The sequence below is a fragment of the Seriola lalandi genome, unplaced genomic scaffold (assembly GCF_002814215.2).
Source record: "Seriola lalandi dorsalis isolate HSWRI2012SDOR001 ecotype SW California unplaced genomic scaffold, Sedor1 jcf7180002054486, whole genome shotgun sequence".
In the NCBI taxonomy this organism is placed as follows: domain Eukaryota; kingdom Metazoa; phylum Chordata; class Actinopteri; order Carangiformes; family Carangidae; genus Seriola; species Seriola lalandi.
In genome coordinates this window covers 155,034-172,819 of record NW_019525039.1, presented here as the reverse complement: position 1 = coordinate 172,819, position 17,786 = coordinate 155,034, and the positions used below count along the sequence as shown (strand labels likewise).

General features: G+C 42.5%; 1 protein-coding gene across 2 annotated transcripts in view; it reads left to right on the top strand.

Annotated features, from left to right (window-relative positions):
* The window catches only part of LOC111659701 (uncharacterized), a 21,132-nt gene extending 3,389 nt beyond the window's left edge, over positions 1 to 17,743 (top strand). Inside the window, exons 3-16 of one of the 2 annotated variants that reach the window (XM_023412708.2) lie at positions 74 to 184; positions 816 to 919; positions 2,712 to 3,264; positions 4,398 to 4,468; positions 4,856 to 4,985; positions 6,368 to 6,474; positions 6,805 to 6,915; positions 7,588 to 7,731; positions 8,701 to 8,751; positions 8,883 to 8,925; positions 9,776 to 11,290; positions 11,373 to 11,580; positions 12,781 to 12,849; positions 14,947 to 17,743. In XM_023412708.2, the coding sequence (XP_023268476.1) occupies positions 74 to 184; positions 816 to 919; positions 2,712 to 3,264; positions 4,398 to 4,468; positions 4,856 to 4,985; positions 6,368 to 6,474; positions 6,805 to 6,915; positions 7,588 to 7,731; positions 8,701 to 8,751; positions 8,883 to 8,925; positions 9,776 to 11,290; positions 11,373 to 11,580; positions 12,781 to 12,849; positions 14,947 to 14,993 (3,264 nt within the window). In that variant the 3' untranslated portion in view covers positions 14,994 to 17,743. The remainder of the gene's footprint in view (positions 1 to 73; positions 185 to 815; positions 920 to 2,711; positions 3,265 to 4,397; positions 4,469 to 4,855; positions 4,986 to 6,367; positions 6,475 to 6,804; positions 6,916 to 7,587; positions 7,732 to 8,700; positions 8,752 to 8,882; positions 8,926 to 9,775; positions 11,291 to 11,372; positions 11,581 to 12,780; positions 12,850 to 14,946) is intronic. The other variant, XM_023412709.2, reaches the window with a different exon arrangement.
* Positions 17,744 to 17,786: the final 43 nt, after the last annotated feature.

Sequence of the window (17,786 nt, the reverse complement as noted above, 5' to 3'; positions counted from 1 at the left end):
TAAGAGGATTTATTGTTTTTAAGTTTCCAGTGATCTTATACCACAGTCTGTCTTCTGTTGTTGTTTTTCTCAGTATGATGAGCTGGTGCCTGCCTCTCTGACCACAAAGCTGGGGGGATTTTACATCAACACTGGCACACTGCAGTTCAGAGCAGCTTCTGACTCCGAGGGAGAGGAGGGCAAGGTGAGTCTACCTTGTTTTTATTCATAAGGTTTTTAATTTTGTTTAGTTTACTTGACAGGGTCCATAAAATCACACACTGCTACAAAAAATAAGGATGACGTGTAGTCTAACACTTTGTCTAACTATACACATTTAGCCTACCCTCACTGATATAATTAGGTTGGACAAAGTAATCGAAACGCCGTTCAGTGAAATGCAATGCTATTTCAGCGGCACCACAAACTGCAGCCTCCAAACTAACCATAAAGTTAAATCAACACCTCTAAAACGGTCATATCATAGAAGTTATGAATTTTATGGTTTTATTTCTAATAATCTTCTTCTTCTTGGAGAAGTGTGGGGTTCAGGGCCAAACCACACGTTGGATCACATCAGTCCTGACGAGACATATGAATGTCCCCAACAAGAGCTTGATTTTCATAGGTTTTAGTGAGATATGATGCAGACATTATCTTTCACCACATCAAGAGTGATCCCTGAAGGGACTGACACGCACACACACACACACACACACACACACACACACACACACACACACACACACACTCCACAGACAGAATTGATCCTTTGCCATTGTGCACTCTCGTCATCTGCTGATTTGACTTAAAAACTGTATGTGGTCTTGTTTCAGAAGCCGAATGACGAGAGGGGGCAGGTGATTAAGAAGAGGAAAAAGAAAGAAGTGAACAATGTGGAAGAGAAGAACCCGAAGAAGAACAGAGTACCTAAACAAGGGTGAGAATCATGGCAGTATAGTATTGTTTTCTTTTGTCAGTTGATGAAGTTATACTAACGTATGCAAGAGATTTTTGGGTTAATCTTAATTAAAAAGTGTAATGAATGGCTCATGAGTAGCTGAGGATGCTGTAACTCCCGCCATGTCACTCAGTAAGTTCTTGTCATAAGGGCCATCACTTTCCACGCACCTGTAAAATAGACCTTTAAGAAAAATCTCCCATGTAATCAAATGATTCATTACCATTAATCCAAGCTACTGAAAAAAAATGTCACTTCAAAATGTCAAAAACACAGACACTGTTATGTAAATGGCTTTAAAAGTTGACCTTTTGGACACCCATGGATTTGTGGGCCATTGTGAATATGTGATGACGCATCTGTCCACTCTACCTGCTAATAATCCACCCCCCCGTGAGACATTATACTCCTCTGCTTTTGTGCACACCCTCTCATACATCTATCATGAGGCGGGGATGCTGACTGTGACTTGCTCTTTGCTGCTGTGACAAGCCAGAGCCACCTTCTAGAAAACGCTCCATTATCCACGCTCAGATAGGCCGAATACTCCAACATGCCACCATTCTGAAAACAACTTCCAAAAATAGCTCCAGCTATTGCTATTGTGCCATTATGAAACGGATGATGTTATATATGGTTGTGTGTGTGTGTCGGATCTTTCAGAGCAGACTGCAGGTTAATCCTTCAGAATCCCCATAGTTCCTCGCTCCCCTAATGTTTCTGAGTCGTCTTTGTCAGCATGTGTCGATGCCTCAGTTTGCCAGTGAAAATGTCACTTACTGTATTTGTGGCATGTGTTTAATTTAATCTTCATCTTGCACCTTCACCTCCATCTGCTCCTTTTCTGTCTTTCTTCAATGTAAATGAATTGTCTTAGTTCCCGTAGCAGGATTTTGAAGACCAGCTGGTGGATTTGTTAAAAAATTACAAAAAGAAGTAGAGTAGCCTGGTTTCAAACCTCAGAATAGCTGCCTACATCTCAGATTTGCCCATTTATAGCTTTTTCCAGCAGCTGGAGAAACAGTTGACTAATTAGAGTTTAAAGCGTGGGATCAAGAACGTGGACATTATCTTCCTACATAGCTTGCCGGCTACATTAATGCAAAATTGCAATAGAAAAGTGGCAACAAGCCACTGAGATCAACGCAGCTGTGTAAGTTGTTGTGAACCTGAAAATTAAAACACGTTGAACTTCTCTTCCTCCAGTACACCATGCGTTATTCACCAAAGGGTCATCACCCTGAAGAAGGCAAGATAGCCGAAACCGTTGAGTGAATAAAGCATGGTGTAGTGGAGATAAGCTGTGTGACCTGTTTAATTTTGACTGACTTGGACAGAAGCTCACAGTGAGCTGTGTGACAAGTTAGAAATGGTTATTTACCGAAATAACGACTTGGTCGACATGTTATTTTGATAAAGGTGAGAAACATTAATAATCAAAACAAATGCTGCTGCAGCTTCTGTTCTGAGCTTCTGTGTGTGTCTAATTGTTCTCTGTTGGACCAGAACATAGTGGCTGAGATGTTGAGGACACAACTGCACACAGATGATCAGAAATGATATCAGATACTGTTAGACCCATGTCCACAGGGAGAGTGATAACTGTGCTTTACATGTTCCATGCAAAGGTCATATCCTGAATATGAACAAAACCTGGATAAGAACAATAAAAACTGAGCTCGGCCTGCATGAATGAAGTGAATCAAAATGCCAAAACACAAATGTAACAATTTGCTAAAAACAAGGCATTGCTGTGATTTACTCCCATCAGAGTGACGGCGCTCAACCTCCATCGGCCAGAGAAGAAGAAGAGGAAGAAGCTGATGAAGGACTCGCTGTACCTGGCAGCCATGCTCCGCCGCTTCACCCGGGAGAAGGAGGAAATGAGGAAAAGAAACCCCAACGTGTCTCAACCCGGCCAGGCAGTAGGTGTGGCTAATAAGCCCAACTCTGCCAACTCTACAAACCACCTGTTAGCCTCTAACTCCGCCCACCCGCCGGGCAACGCAGCCAGCAACGACGTCTCACTGGCAGACCTCACCTCGGACGCCGCTGTGATGTCACTGCTGGGCTCAGCCAACGAGAAGGAGCTGCAGGATCTCCTAGGTGACCTGGACTTCAGCTTGTTGGACACTGACCAGCAGCACGCCATGGCGACGGCCAGAGAGAACGGCATCCTGGGAGTCGGTGTTCCGACTCATAAAGCAGCAGGAGGAGGGACCCAAGGGCGAGGCCTTGGGTCTTCCAGCGGACTGTTTTCTCCACCCCCGCTGCCTGATGGACTGCCTGCTCCTCTTATTAAACGCATCGAGGACCTGCGGGCGGTGAGTCAACTGTAGCCTGCCTGTGGGTGGCTGCAATTACCAGTGAAGCCTCTTTACTGAAGTTAAACACAAATGTCAATCAGCTGAGGAAGTGGCACAGAATGTTTATTGTTATTGTTCAATCCAACGAGAATATTGTCCTCTAAAGTATTGGCTCCAAACTGAACCCTGAGGGTTTTTATGTAACTATAACAGCAGGGTTGGCATCACTACTTTTGAAGAAGTTCTTATTTTCTTGTTGCTCTTCTATCTCGGAGCCACAGAGTCAATCTGGTGCAGAGAAATCTTTTTCTAGATGTTGGTAAAAATGAAAAAAGGCAGCGAGGCAATTGAAAAGGATGATGCAAGTGAAGGATACAGAGGTGAAGAGGAGAAGAGTGAGGAGGAGGGAGGAATAAATAAAGAAATGGTGGAATTTTTTTGCTGCTTCCAAAGATAACGTGGGGGAAGCTTGGGAGAATCAACAGTAATGAGTTTTTTTCTTTAAAGTCAGTATCACTCTGCTTGACCCATTGTTTGGTTTATTTGGGCTGATGTTGTCTTTTAGATCTGGTCTGATTCATCTTCATATTGACCCTGATTTGTCATAAGTAATGATGTGAAAAGAGGCATTTCGTAGCCTCATATCACAGGGAGACAGCTACTCTCTGGCCACTACCTTCAACTCACTTTTTATTGAGGAACAGATAGTGGAGAAAAAAAGCACAACACATGTTGCTGCGATTCCTTTACACTTTCAGATTAATCAGGGAAAATCAAATATTAACTATCACAAAATCCTGTGGCTTCACACCAAAGATTCCTCTAAATGGGGTGCGGCTCTCCTGTTCAGCTGGTTTCAGTCCGGTTGTTTTAGTCTGTCGTTGAGTCCTGGTTTGACACAAGCCCAAATGAAATGCACTGAATGGACAAATGCAGTTTTTTAACCGAGCCAGACAGGTTAGGTGTCAAAGCACCCTTTGAGGTGCAAAGTTAAAATTAGAGCAAGGTGAGTAAGGTCAGTATCAGGCAGGTAGAGAAGAAGTATTTGTGTCTGTCAGTGAAGTCCTCAGAGGCTCAGCATCAGATATATCTATATGTATTTGTACTGTATGGAACAGTGCCGTTTGCTGACTCAACCTTTTCTCCCACAGGCCTCGCGGCAGTTTGATCAGGAGGGCAGGAAGAAATTTTTCACCCTGGACATGAATAACATTCTCCTGGAGTGAGTAGGACAGCTTTTAAATCACCGTCAGCCAAATCCCAGCTCACTCTCCTCCTCCTTCTTTTCAGTCTTTCTCACTTATTTTCAGCAGATTTCCCTCGTCACCTCTCCTGCCATCTTTTAAGTGTTTTCTCTCTGTTTCTCATTGTCTGTGTTAATGACATGCTTCTCATTTCCATTCTTGTTTCTCCAACTTTATGCTCATCCCCCTCATTCCTCTGCCACTGCCAAGTATTTTTCTGTTCTCTTTTATTCTCTCTCTCTGTCCCACCATCTTTATCTTCCTCACTACTTCCCTCCCCTTTATTTGTCAGTCCCTTACTGTATCCCACAATGTTGACTTTCTCTTTCTCCCTTTCTCTTTCTCCCTCCTCTTCCTCCTCTCAGTATTGAGTTGCAGGTCCAGGAGCAGCCTCCTGAGGCGCGTTCAGACATCTACTCGCACATGGAGGCATTTGTGCCATGCAACAAAGAGGCCCTCCTCAAACGCCTGAAGAAGCTCAGCCTCAACATCCAGGTGAGTGAGGCTTATCTGAGGAGGAAGTGAGAAATCCCCTCGCATTACATTGATCCAGAATATGAATTGAATAAAATCTTTCCTGCTGCAGTCTTTTTTATTGCTCTGTGGTCACTAACAGTCAGATTCAGGAAGGCATGTGCACAAACCTAACCTGCAAGTTCTCTGCTGAAAGCACTCTGTAACCATGTGAAGTTGTGGTAACAACAATAACTGAACTTCAGGGTTAAGGATACTACCAATGACTGGTTCATATGATGGGTCTGAGGAAAAAGTGTTGTTGGGTACGACCACAATTGAAGTTGGGGTGAAAAGCCTGCGGTCATAGATGGGTGAGACGCGATATGCGCTAATGGAGATAACGGCGCTCATTTTTGGCCAGTCTCCTCGAAGGCATTCATCATGTTACACTTGTTTGTGCAGACAAAAAGTAACAGAGGTAGTTGGGTGAAAAATAATAAAGGAGGGTGAGATAGAAGTTCAAATCCTGCAAACCTTTGCACACCTGGCCAATCGCTGCATGAAGTGGTTGTGCACTTGGCTGCTGAGAGGCTTGACTTTCATAATTTGTCTCTGTATTATTACAATTGCAGTCAGAAGTGAAACTTTGCAGGGAAAAAAACAAGTCCACATTCAGTGTAGGGCAGAAGTGCAAAAATTATCCAAGATTACCAAGTTTAAACTTTGAATCTTCATGTTTTAGCTGCAAGCATTCACACATCTCTGTTATCTCTACATCTTTACAGTGATCTGACTTGATTTTTTGTTTTTTTCCTCTCTTCCAAGCACTTCCTGATTTTGGGTGTTTTTATTTTTAATTGCATCATACCAGTAATTTTTATGACCCCCCTGTGGCTCATTTGGCAACAAATTCACTCATCAGTGACCACGAAATATTGGCTATTTGGAGATTTTACATAACAAGCACATTGGGGAAGCAGCAAAATATCCAAGTGTTTGATTCAAACTCTGTTTTCTGATTTGCACTTGAGTTGCTTTGTTAAGCTCCTGCTGTCTAACCCCAAATGTTATCCTGTAGTTTCTTCACATTATTTTTTTGCCTTTTCATAAAGCTTTTAATCCCCAGCCATCCTTACTGCCTCAGTTGTTAATACACAAGGATCTCTGTGTAGGCAGACGAGTGCAACAAGGACTGCCACTGAAAACAGGCTTCCAAATGTCTTTTGTCATGGACCATTAAAGTAGCATTGTTGACAAAATACATCAACATACTCCCCCACTTTCTATGCCTTTGACTCTTCCACTCACTACCCTTCTCTTTTCCTTTTTCTTTTTGTTTATTTTGTTGTTTTCCTTTTCTCTCCCTGTTGCTCTGCCTCCACCTCTCTCTCTCTCTCTCTCTCTCTCTCTCTCTCTCTCAGGACGACCGACTAAGGACGCCACTGTTGAAGCTGAAGCTAGCTGTGTGCAGTGTGATGCCAGAGCAGATAGCAAGATATAACATGGACTGCATGGCCAAGGTTGCAAAGTAAGTAACTCCTTTTTTGTGTCAGAAAACAGCTGAGTAAGAAGCTAAAGTGAAATTACACTAAAACGTTATCTATCTTTTTTACCATTTGAAAAAAACCCATCAAAAAAATTACAGTTGGAGTCATGTTTACTTCTTTGTCTACCGAAGACCGCATTGCAATTACTTCTTTAATTTGAATTTTAGCAGATGTGTTTTTATTTTTCGACATCAGTATTTCCCCTGATAGTAATTATTGTTAACTTTATCCAGTAAAGTTTATTGAAGCTGTTGGTTTGTGAAAGTATGCATGTATGTTAATGTATTTCTGGCTGCACGTGTGACCTGCAGGCAGCAGTCAGAGGAGGGCGATAAGAACGGCTCAGAGGAAGAGGATGAGGAGAAACCTGGGAAAAGGGTGATGGGCCCGCGAAAGAAGTTTGTCTGGGATGACAAGCTCAGGTAATGATCCAGGACTGTCTTGCTGGAATAGCTGGTCTAGCTGCAGTGTGTTTGAGGTGCTCTAGGTTTGACGCTGTACCCTGAGGTGTTTTTTCAAATGCTGTCCCTTTGGTCTTTCCTGTTGCTCTCCACTGTTGATGTCTAATCTAGTAAACAGAGTTTACACATGCCTTAAAGATTCCTCACAATTGCTAGGATGGAAAAAAATAAGGCCTCAAAATTTTTGAAAATGAAAGATGGGAAAAATGGAATTGAATCATTAATATACCTCAGCTGGTAGGTTCATAGGTTTGAAGTTTTCAGCAGCACTTCTTCACTCTATCATGCAGAAAATTGGCTTTGTGGTTTTGACCAATTTATTTATTGTACAATTTTTAGTGTCTGAATTTCACCAAACAGGATCTTCAATGTTACTGAGGGAAGCTCTAAATTTTATGTGTGCATGAAAGTGGAAAAGATGAATAAAGAATTTGTGTCCTATTGAAATGACAAAAACCTTTAGACTCGCTCCTGCTTTTCAATCATCATTCCACATTTCTAGCAAAGGTTTCTTTTTTACACAGTCGTTTTCAGCCCTGACACCTGAAAAATGACAATCTTGTCTGTCTGCAGCCTAATTTAGATTTTAATATCTAATGATTTGTGATGAATTGAACATTTGTGTTTGTGCAGGAACCTGCTGTGCAGCTTGGTGCGAGTGAAGCTGAGCTGCTACGACATGGAGAAGCAGTGCTCTCTGTCTGTGGAGGACTACCTCAAGGCCTTCTTAGAGAATGAGGTCAAACCACTATGGCCCAAGGGCTGGATGCAGGCCAGGTTTGTGTGTGTGTGTGTGTGTGTGTGTGTGTGTGTGTGTTTGTGTGTGTGTTGTGCGTGTGCGCGTGCATGCGGCTACACTTTTGAGAGGAGGCATCAGTTTAGTCTGTTGCATGCACATTCTTAATAGCTCTACTGATCTCACTAGTTTTTTATCAGTGAATAGGTTTCATTTTCCAAGTTTGTTAAACCTTGTATTCAGCAGCAGTAGATTACAAAGACACGTAATCATCAAGTGTTATGTTCATGCCTAAGACAGTGTGCAAATCATACAGAGCAACAGGAGGAAGCAAAAGATTGTTGCAATAGTACAATGATCACATCCACTGCTCAATACATGTACCCATGCAAAGTAGTGCAGAGCCACAGAACATAGATGAGCAGTACTGTTATCTATCACATCTTACACAAATGCAGAGGAATTAGAGTTATCAGTAGATAAAGTAAAATGTTAACAAACAATAGCATTGATCTTAGTAAGATGTTAATAGACATAGTTTAAAAGCTGGTAAAATGGAAATATCACACGTAAGCCGTGCAACACAAAGTCATAAAACACGATTGTCTTCTGGTCAGTCTAACACCCCCAACTTCTCTGCAGGCTGGAGACATGTAGCTGGTTGTTATCATGAGTGGTTGTAATTTGTAAAGTAGAAACTAGGATTCCTACTCTCCACTTGGAAAAATAAAATGACCCAGAGTTTGAAGTTTCTGTACTATGCTTTTTTTTCTGTGGGACTAGTTTCTCTGCTGCAGGTAAACACACACACAGTCAGTTTGGTCTTTTTCACGTGTCTCTCATGTTTTTCCCTACTTTATATCTCAAATCAGGAGTCATGCGTTAGCTGTAATTGAAAAATTGAGCCTTCGCAATTACTTGAGAAATTAAACTCGACATTTATCCAGCTATTCTGGTGCTCTGATGTTAACACTGTGTGTCTCTTATCGCTGTGTGTATCTTCTGCTCAGGATTCTGTTCAAAGAGAGTCTGGCCGTTCACAGTCACCTCACTGGAAATCTGTAAGTACTTACTTTTATCTAAAACCGCTTGTGTGTCCTCAGTAATACTAACTACTCAGGGATTTCTCTGAGACTGAGCTTGAATGTAAATAGAAAAGGCTCAATAATATTTTCTGGTATTTTTCTGGTAGAGTCAAAAGGAGAATGGTGCCTGGGGCCAAGGCCAAAGCCAAGGTGAGTGAAACTCAGACTAAGATATTGTATGTGATCTAAAAAATGTCCCACAGTGTAGTGATCATGAAAGTGATGAGATATATCGCTTCCTCTCAACACGTCTTGGCTGCCAGTATCATATACAGAATTTCTATTGAGCAATCATTTCATATTATATGACTAACAAAACTGAAATGGAGCTACGGTATTTTATAACTCAAAGCTCCCATTTTATTGTTCTCTATCATGTAAAAGCCAAGTCAGTATCCAAATAAGAGTCTCAATAAATAACTGTGGCACACACAAACAAATAAAGTCCAGGTAAAAAAAAAAATTACCTGTAACCTACTTCAACAGCTCACATGATAAACTTAGTATTAAGCATATTTCCACCTATTTCCTCAGTAGAACAGCAGAGTGATGTTACACTCTCCGTTCTGCTGCTCCCCATTTCTCTTTCTTAACAGAAATAATGTTTTCATTTTCAGATTAATTCCAGTTGTTTCTTCTTTCCCGTACCTGATGTTATGCAACAACATTCAACACTTGATGTTTGTTTTAAACATATAAACCTACCTGTATAGTGAAGGCTCTTAATCTGAAAATTCCAGAGGAAGTGTTGCGTTAAATTTATGATAAGTTCGGGGTAGAAGTTAAAGAGGTAAAGAGGAGTGTCTGACCTGACTCTTGTTGTACTGATGATATGAGTGCTGTTCAAAATTATAATATGTAGCATGATACTGAGTTGCATTAACTGATCGACAGGAGAAATTAGAAATAAAAGCCCCACTGTCTCTGCCACGGGGCTACATTTGAGAATAAACTGATACTTTGTGTTGCTGACACTCAACAAGAGTTTTCTGTTCTTTAGGAGGGTCCGTGGATCCACAAACCACCTCTCACCATGATCTCCACACCATCTCTGCCCACCTCCACATCTGCTGTGACCGCCAACCGCCAGCCCCCCTCCTCCTCGCCATCGGAGCCCATCTGTCTGTCGGATTCTCTGGATGAAGATCTGACTGCACCCTCTCTGGACTCCATCTCCCACGCTCTGGCCCTCCTCAGCAATGCGTCCAAGGGTCTTGGGCCCTCAGACAGCCCCTTGTCGCCCCCGCCCCTGCAAATCCCCACTTCCTCTCCTCCTCCCGTCGCCCCTCACTATCCCTCAGCGTCTCAGCTCTCTGCCTCTGTCACTTCCACAACGCAGCATCATTCCCTGTCTAAGGTGGAGACTGTTCCGCTGACAGCTGCTGGGAACTTGCCAACAACGATAACAACGCTACCAACCTCCTCTTCTACCTCCTCTTCCTCGTCTCCGGCTGTCTCCTCCATGGCTCGTGTGCAGGCAGCAGGCTTGTCGTTGGCCTCCAGAACTGCAAATGGCCCCTATGGCTCGATCAAAGGATCTGGTACTGTGGTCCAAACCCAGAATCAGAGACACATTACCATGGCATCATCCAATCATAGGCCAAGCCCGGTAATGGTCGGGAGTAGCAAGATGCATCCACACCCCTCCCCATCGCCTCCAAAGCAACGACCACCTCCCACGGCTTCCCCTCTGCTGCCCCCCCACCAGAAGGGCTTTGTTGGCCCAGCGGGGATACTGGGAACTATGGGAGCCCCTCAAGGACTAGCCAAGAGCAGTGCCAAAGCCAGCGGCATCAGCAGCAATGGCAGCGCTGTGAGCATCACACCTTCTTCCTCGCCTTCCCCCCAGTCCCGCTCCAACTCTACCTCCCACCCCGGTCTGCAGTCCTTCTGCCCTCCCTCCCCGGTGGCGTCCTCGCCATCCCCCACCTCCCACACCTCACACTCCTCACAAGGTAAATCCCACACACACCACCACCACCAGGCCAACTTCATCACGCCCATGCAGGCCACCCTCACCAAGTCCTCCCACAGCAGCAATTCCTCTCCCATCATCAAGCTCACCCCTCGGCCTCCTGCACCCACTCCGCCTCCCTCCTCCTCTCCCTCTCCTTCCTCCTCACCTTCACACCCGCTCTCCCTTCAGATGATCCCCAGCCAACAGCAACAACACCAGTACTCCCCCAAAACCCCCAAAACCTTCAGGCCCCCCTTCAGTGTATCGGGCGGTGGGCAGGTGAAGCAGACGCAGGGCAGTTGCATCTTCACTGGAGGCCAGAAACCTCAGTCCACCACAAGCAACAGTAGCATCAACAACTCCAACAACAAGGGAGTGGTATCAGCTGTCTGCAGTCACCCAGACAAATCTCCCTCGTCTTCTTCACCTTCAGTCTCAGCCAATCACGGGCAGAGGCAGAGGGTGGTGGGTGGGTCCAACCAGGGCTCAAAGGCAGGAAACGGTTGGGCGCCTTCAGGAACTCTGGCCACGTCCTCCACAACGTCACACCTCTCACAGGTAAGTGTTGTGGACAAGAGTACGAGAATGAACAAATGAATTAATAAAATACACAAACTCTGACTGCATGCTGTTTCTGCAGGTATCAACAGCAGGCTCTCCCCTCCTGGGCAGCCCCTCTGCTCTGCCCCTGGGTTTCGGGATGTTGGGAGGCCTGGTGCCCGTCTCACTACCCTTCCAGTTCCCCCACTTGCTCAATTTCAGCCCTCCTGGAGCCCCAGGGGCCGCTGGCATGGGCTCAGCCCCCAGCTCCAACTCAGGATACCCCCTAGCACAGAGCGACCTAATTGGTGAGCAGGCACACAAACTGTTAAAGCGCGGTTTGTCACTTAACACTGATTAAACAGAGAAGAGGGTTACTTTTTGAAGGCCCCAAGGGAAAAAATCAGGGGGAAGCACCAGTGATAGGACCTTTTGCAAAACACATGCAATAACAATAATATTTTTTTTCTTGGTTTATCAGTTTTTGAAAAATAGGGTTGGTGAGTTTCTGTATCAGTGTAGGTTTTAACAAACATTTCTCAAACACGAGCAAATATTGCATTTGCTGGGGACTATTTTCAGTAGAGGATTAATACACATGGCTGCACTAGTGAGTAGTATTTATGGCAACAGGATGGTGTATATGGTATTGACTGAAAATAGCAACATAAATATATGTGTGTGACTAATATACGTATATATCTTATTTCATTTGACCTATTAGTTTTTTTTTTTTTAAAACATTTTCTCCTTGGTATTTAGGTCAACGTTTCTAAAAGATTTTGTAAAGCTAGGGGCTGAATGACTAATTGTATTTGCCAGTGAATATTAATTTACATCATTTAATTCTAAACAAGCTGTAAAAAGTTAACTAAAAATGGAGAAGCAGTCAGTGAACACAATGTTAAGATGTAGTCAGCTGTATCAGAGCATGTTAACCAGCTCAGTTTACCTATAAAGGGTCATTTCCTCAAAATCATTCAGCCCTTCGTGAAGATTCACTCCTGGGAGACAATATACAGTATATGAGGCAGGATGGTTTTAACAGATGAGAAGTGATGAATGGGAAACATTAACAGGTTCTCATTATTTAAATTTCAGCCTCTGTCTGGATATCAACCGCGTGTGTGTGTGTGTGTGTGTGTGTGTGTGTGTGTGTGTGTGTGTGTGTGTGTGTGTGTGTGTGTGTGTACTGCAGTATCTCCACTGTGCCTGCTGTGCTCCACATCTCACGCTGTGACCCTCTTGCCTTTTTTTTTTTTTTTTATATAAACCACCGCCTCCCCCCTTTGTTCTCTCCATCTTTTGTGTCAGTCTCTGTCATCTCAACCTTTTATACTTGTATGCCTCACTGCCACTTCACCTTCATCCTCCCCTCTCTCTCGTTGCCAGTCTTCCATTTTAACATGTTCCTCCCTCCTCTTTGTGTCTTCTTTTCCATACTCCCCCTCATTGTTGTTGTTGCCTCCTTCTCTCACCTGTCCATCCTCTCCTCCATCTCTCCTCAGATCTGTATAAGAGTCTCCAGTCAGGGTCGCAGGCTGCCCTACCTCCTCACTTGCAGCTTGCTTTCTCAGGTAATCTGCATTCCTCCTCCTCCTCCACTTCATCCTCCCTCCCTCTCCCTCTCTCTCTCCATCTGTCTGAGTCAAGTCGACCTGTCGTCCTCTGCTTGTTTGTTGTGTATCTTTCTGCTTGCTTCAGTATATTTGGTGTTTGGCATGCCTCTGTAGCTGTAGTCCTCTGTAGCTGTTAGCACAGCTAGCCGCATGTTGTAAAGCTGCTGATGTTATTCAGAGATATATTGTCTTTGCAGTAGTTTGCGGAAAACACAATGAGGATTCTGTTTTATCCTGTGTTGTACAGATGCTTCTTTGATTTGAGAGCAGCAGTCTGATTAACACATGAAACTGCAGTGTGTGTTTTGACTGTCTTACTTGTGAAAACTGAAAAAAAACAAAAACATTTGCTCTGGTGACAGTATCTGATGTCTTGGGGATGTGGTTTGAAATTCTGTAAATCAAAAAGTCTGATCCTCTATATTGAACAAATTTACTTATGTTGTAGAACCTGTGCAGCTGCTTTGCATCTGTCACGTATTTAGCTTCACCTGTAGCTTAATTTGGTTGTATTTCTAGCTGTAAACAGAGACTTGAAGTCTCACCTGGATCATTCACAGCCCCCAGGTCGAAGAAACATCTGCATATCTCGACCAGGAAACAGAAACTCGAACACAGATCATCCTGTGTGAAATAGCTTCCAAGTTGCTGCCTTATCATCAGCAGCAGTAAAACCTGTAAAACATCTCCTGCAGCCTGTTGCACCAGTTCAACATGTGATGAACCTAAAGCTGAATATTATAATGAAGTTAGTTTCACACTGAAGCTGTGTCTTCTTTCAGCGACACCTCTCACTTTAATAAATGCATCTCAAACAATAGACCATTGTCTGCAACAAACCTTAATATTCCCATCTTCTGTTTATATAAGACCAAAATTAGTTCTTAGACCAAACCCTGACCAAACATTAATCCCTTATCTAATACCTGCGCCAATAATGGCCAGGTTACCCCACAGACTTGTCGGCTATCTTAAGTTGTAGTACAGTCTGTTGCCAGTTCCTTTGCACTTGTTCCGCTGTTGCGCTGTAGGTTTTTTAATCTCATGAAATGTGCCTTCGACATGGTAATTACTGTTTGCAAAGACAAAGACTGCACCTAAAAAGCAGTCTGTGTTGTAGCTGTATCTTCTGTCATAAATCCCTTAAATCTGGTTATTGAAGAGCTGTGACAGATGTGCTCTGAGCAGGAAGCTTGACAGCTGAAAGATAAACTCAGTGCACTCTGGTGGACAGTCTGAGTAACAGTCATTGTTTCTAATTACCTCAACTAAACCTTTGACATTTCTGTGCTGCAATTTTTTCTTCAGCCGACTTCAACACTGGTACAATATGTGATGTGATGACAATGGTGATTTGTCAACAGTCAGACATTGTGCTCACTCTGAAGTATCTGTTCTAAAATATTTACTTGTATTAAACAGTGTTGAAGCATTACTTTATGGAAACCCTGCACTTGCAGGATATTTGCATCACTGTAATGAAAAGAATGAAATAATCAACAGGCATTTAATGAACTATATTAGCCAAAAATCTAAAACCAGACATTCGCATTCAGTTATTTGATCTTAACTGTTTTAATTTACTATATCATGAAATGATATATAAAATTACATGTACTGTAAGAGACTGTGTTGTGTATAACAACTAACAATCATCTTAATCATTAATTCATTTTAGATTATTTTGACTTGATTTTGGCTGCATAGAAAATAGGTCACAACAAACCAAGAGTCTAAAACCGAAAGTACAAATTTTTAATGTCAATTTCAATTTAGGAAAAAGGAAATCCCACCATTTGACAAGCAGCAAAGAGCATTTAAAAAAAAAAAAAAAAAAAAAAGATTTTGCTGGATAAATTACTTTAATGATTAATTGATTATTACATTTTTGTCTATTAATGTTTTGGAGCAATATGAGGTGGTGTAGTGTGTGAACTCGACAAGTATAACTTCAGGTGCAGTCGGTGCTTCAGGTTGTTGGATCTCTGACACGAGAGACCGTTTCTTATCCGCCTGATGTCGGAGTTGTTAACAATCTGCCTCCTCTCCACTCAGATGCGAACCAAAGCCAGGGTGGAGACATGAAGAGGAAATCCCACTGACCAATAACAGCGCAAGAGAGACGGACAGCAGTGGGGTGACATCACAGCCTCCTGGACACATCCACCAATAGGATTCTTCACTTTGATTGATGTTGGTGTGGTATGAGAGGGCGGGGCTCCACTGCCTCTTTTAAAACGGACCTAAAGGAGAATCAGTTTATCCTCGCTACAAATGGCAATGATAAATTAATTTAACTGTATTTTCTAATGAACCGGGTATGAGAACAAGACGGAGTGAATGATGAGAACACTTATTTTTGTTCAGCTTATTTTTATTTTTGTCAACATGTTTACATATGACCGACCTTGATCACTGTGGAATGAGTGTGAGCGAGGTGGTGGCGGCGGTACAGATGAGAGTAGTAGTACGCTACGTAATATAATTTGTATTTAAGCTTATGTGGAATAACAGGACTCTTGTTCTTGCAGTACAAAAAGAAAAAAGAAAAACAGACTGAGTAATGAATTTTTATTTTTCTGTCTTTTGTCTCAGATGTGGGAATCGTGTCCGTAGAAACTTTATTGTTGGTCACCTCTGCTCCCACAAATGACTGTTAAGTAGTAGCTTAAATTAATATTAATAAATTATTTGTAATTTACACAGGGACAACAACATGTTATGGTGAGTGTGTGTGTGAGTGAATGAGTGTCTGTGTGTGAGAGAGAGAGAGAGAGAGAGAGTGCTGAGGTTGATTTGAATGTGTGTATGTACATAAAAAACACAATATACTGTTAATTTCTTTCCAGATTATTCTGTATGAATGAGTAAGGACGTGTATCCCCTTTTAACAATAATGAGCGAGTGTAAGTTTGATGCCCCTCTCTTGCTCAGTGTGTTTTTGGTGCTGTTTAATCACACTGGACCTTTTCTGGAAAAAAGACTTGAATTGAAAAAGTTTCGGGCTCCTCTTCTGGAGAGAGGAGCTGCCTGTGAGAGAGGGGGGAAACGTCAAGAAGTAGCCTACTTGAATTGTTTTTTGTTTTTTTTTTGTTCTTTTGTGAGTTAAGATTTTTTATTTACTTTCTCTGCTTATTGACTCAAACCAACTTAATATAACACAACGCCTTAGTTTGTATTGAAAAAGTATGAAAAAGATCTATGCAGGACTGTAAAACGCTCAATGCAAAAGTGCAAGTTGTCGCTTGGCTTTCAACCTCTACTCAACTGGTCAGTGCATTTCTGGAGTTGTGAATGTTTGTAGATGTTATTATGTCACTTGAGACTCCTTCATTTCTGGTGTGTGTTCAGACCGAACGTGAAGGGGATTTGAGAAGCGGAGAGTTTGCAAACAAGTTCGTTGCAAAGATGTGATTAGGTACAAGGCACAAATTGGCACGAAGATGGTGTCTGTCAGGTGAAAATGTTTCCGCTTAAGCAAATAAGTTTTGCTCATGCCACATTCACAAGGCAGTGCCGCTTTCACGCAATGTTAACAGAATGGGAAGAACAGAAAAAAGAAACAAAAAGTTGGAAGTGTTCACGCATTATTCCAAGATTCCCATGTCAATGACTTGCAAGCTAACAACTCGCTGTATCATTACAGAAGTGGTTGTGTGGGAGTTAAAATGACTGCACTGAGAATGTAGCCACATATCCATTTAATGTGGCTTAATTACACTGAGCAGTCTTTGGATGATGTTAGGCAACCACATCTGTTCGGTTTCAGGTTTTTCCATAGTAGTAGGTGCCAAGTCGGATATGTTGGAGCTTTCAGAAAAATATAAGTTATAAGTTATTATGACTTGGAGGTTGACATTGTAATTACAAGTTTCTGACTTGTAAACAGCAATAACTCTGACACGACATTAACATGGCATTAGCCCCAATGCTAGCCTTGTATTCACACCAGATAAATTAGCTTGTTTTGTTTTCTCTCAGTTGTTACCAAGTAAAAAACTAATACAGACAGGGTACAGCGACTATAAAATTAGCTGAATTGATTGTATTAGTGTTAGTATTGGATTGTATTTGTAGCCATTCGCCAATAGTTTGTTGATATGTCTGTAATGTTTGTTTTCACCAAGTGGGAAAGTTCATCAGTATCAGAAATTCATATTGCCAAGTGAGAAAAACTGTTCAGCCTTCATAGTTTGAGACGTCAGCAAATGTGTGACGTTGACGATGCCACTAACTTTATAGGAGCTACACACTTTTTGTTTGTATCTGGTTATTACTTGGTAATGAACTGCTACAAAAACGCAACAAAAGTAGCAAATGTAACGTTGAGGGCAGTTTAAGGCTAAAGAGAAGAAAAGAGACACTGGAGAGAAATAACAAGAACTGGTGTTTCTGGTGAGCCTGCACGCAAAAAAATTCCCTTCGCTGTCAGTCTGAACCCCGTGATAGAGATACCTTCCCTCTGCTGAATACCTCCGTTAACAAAATCGTTCTTCCTGAGTCTCGCTGTCCTCCCCCCGACTACTTCCCCGCCCTCCTCCATGTGTGTCTGACTGACCGGCAGCACCAAGAACGACGCCAAAGATTGCTCCTGTAGTCCTTTTTTTAGATGGGGTGTTGCTGGTCAGTGTGTGTGATTGATCTGACATCTTCCCTAAAACTGTAAACCCATGAGTGTCATTGTGAAGTCATGTGACTGGAGCAGTGGGTGACATCTTATAAATTGTGCTTTCTTTGGGGGTGGGGGGAGGATAAAAATGACATTTCGTGGTTAACTGGTTACTATAATTTGGTCTTTTGTAGATTATTTTTGTGTGTCAATTATGAAATTAAACAAAACAGGTGGTTTTCATGATGACTCTTCTTGACTTGTTTCTTCCTCCATCTTTGAGTGC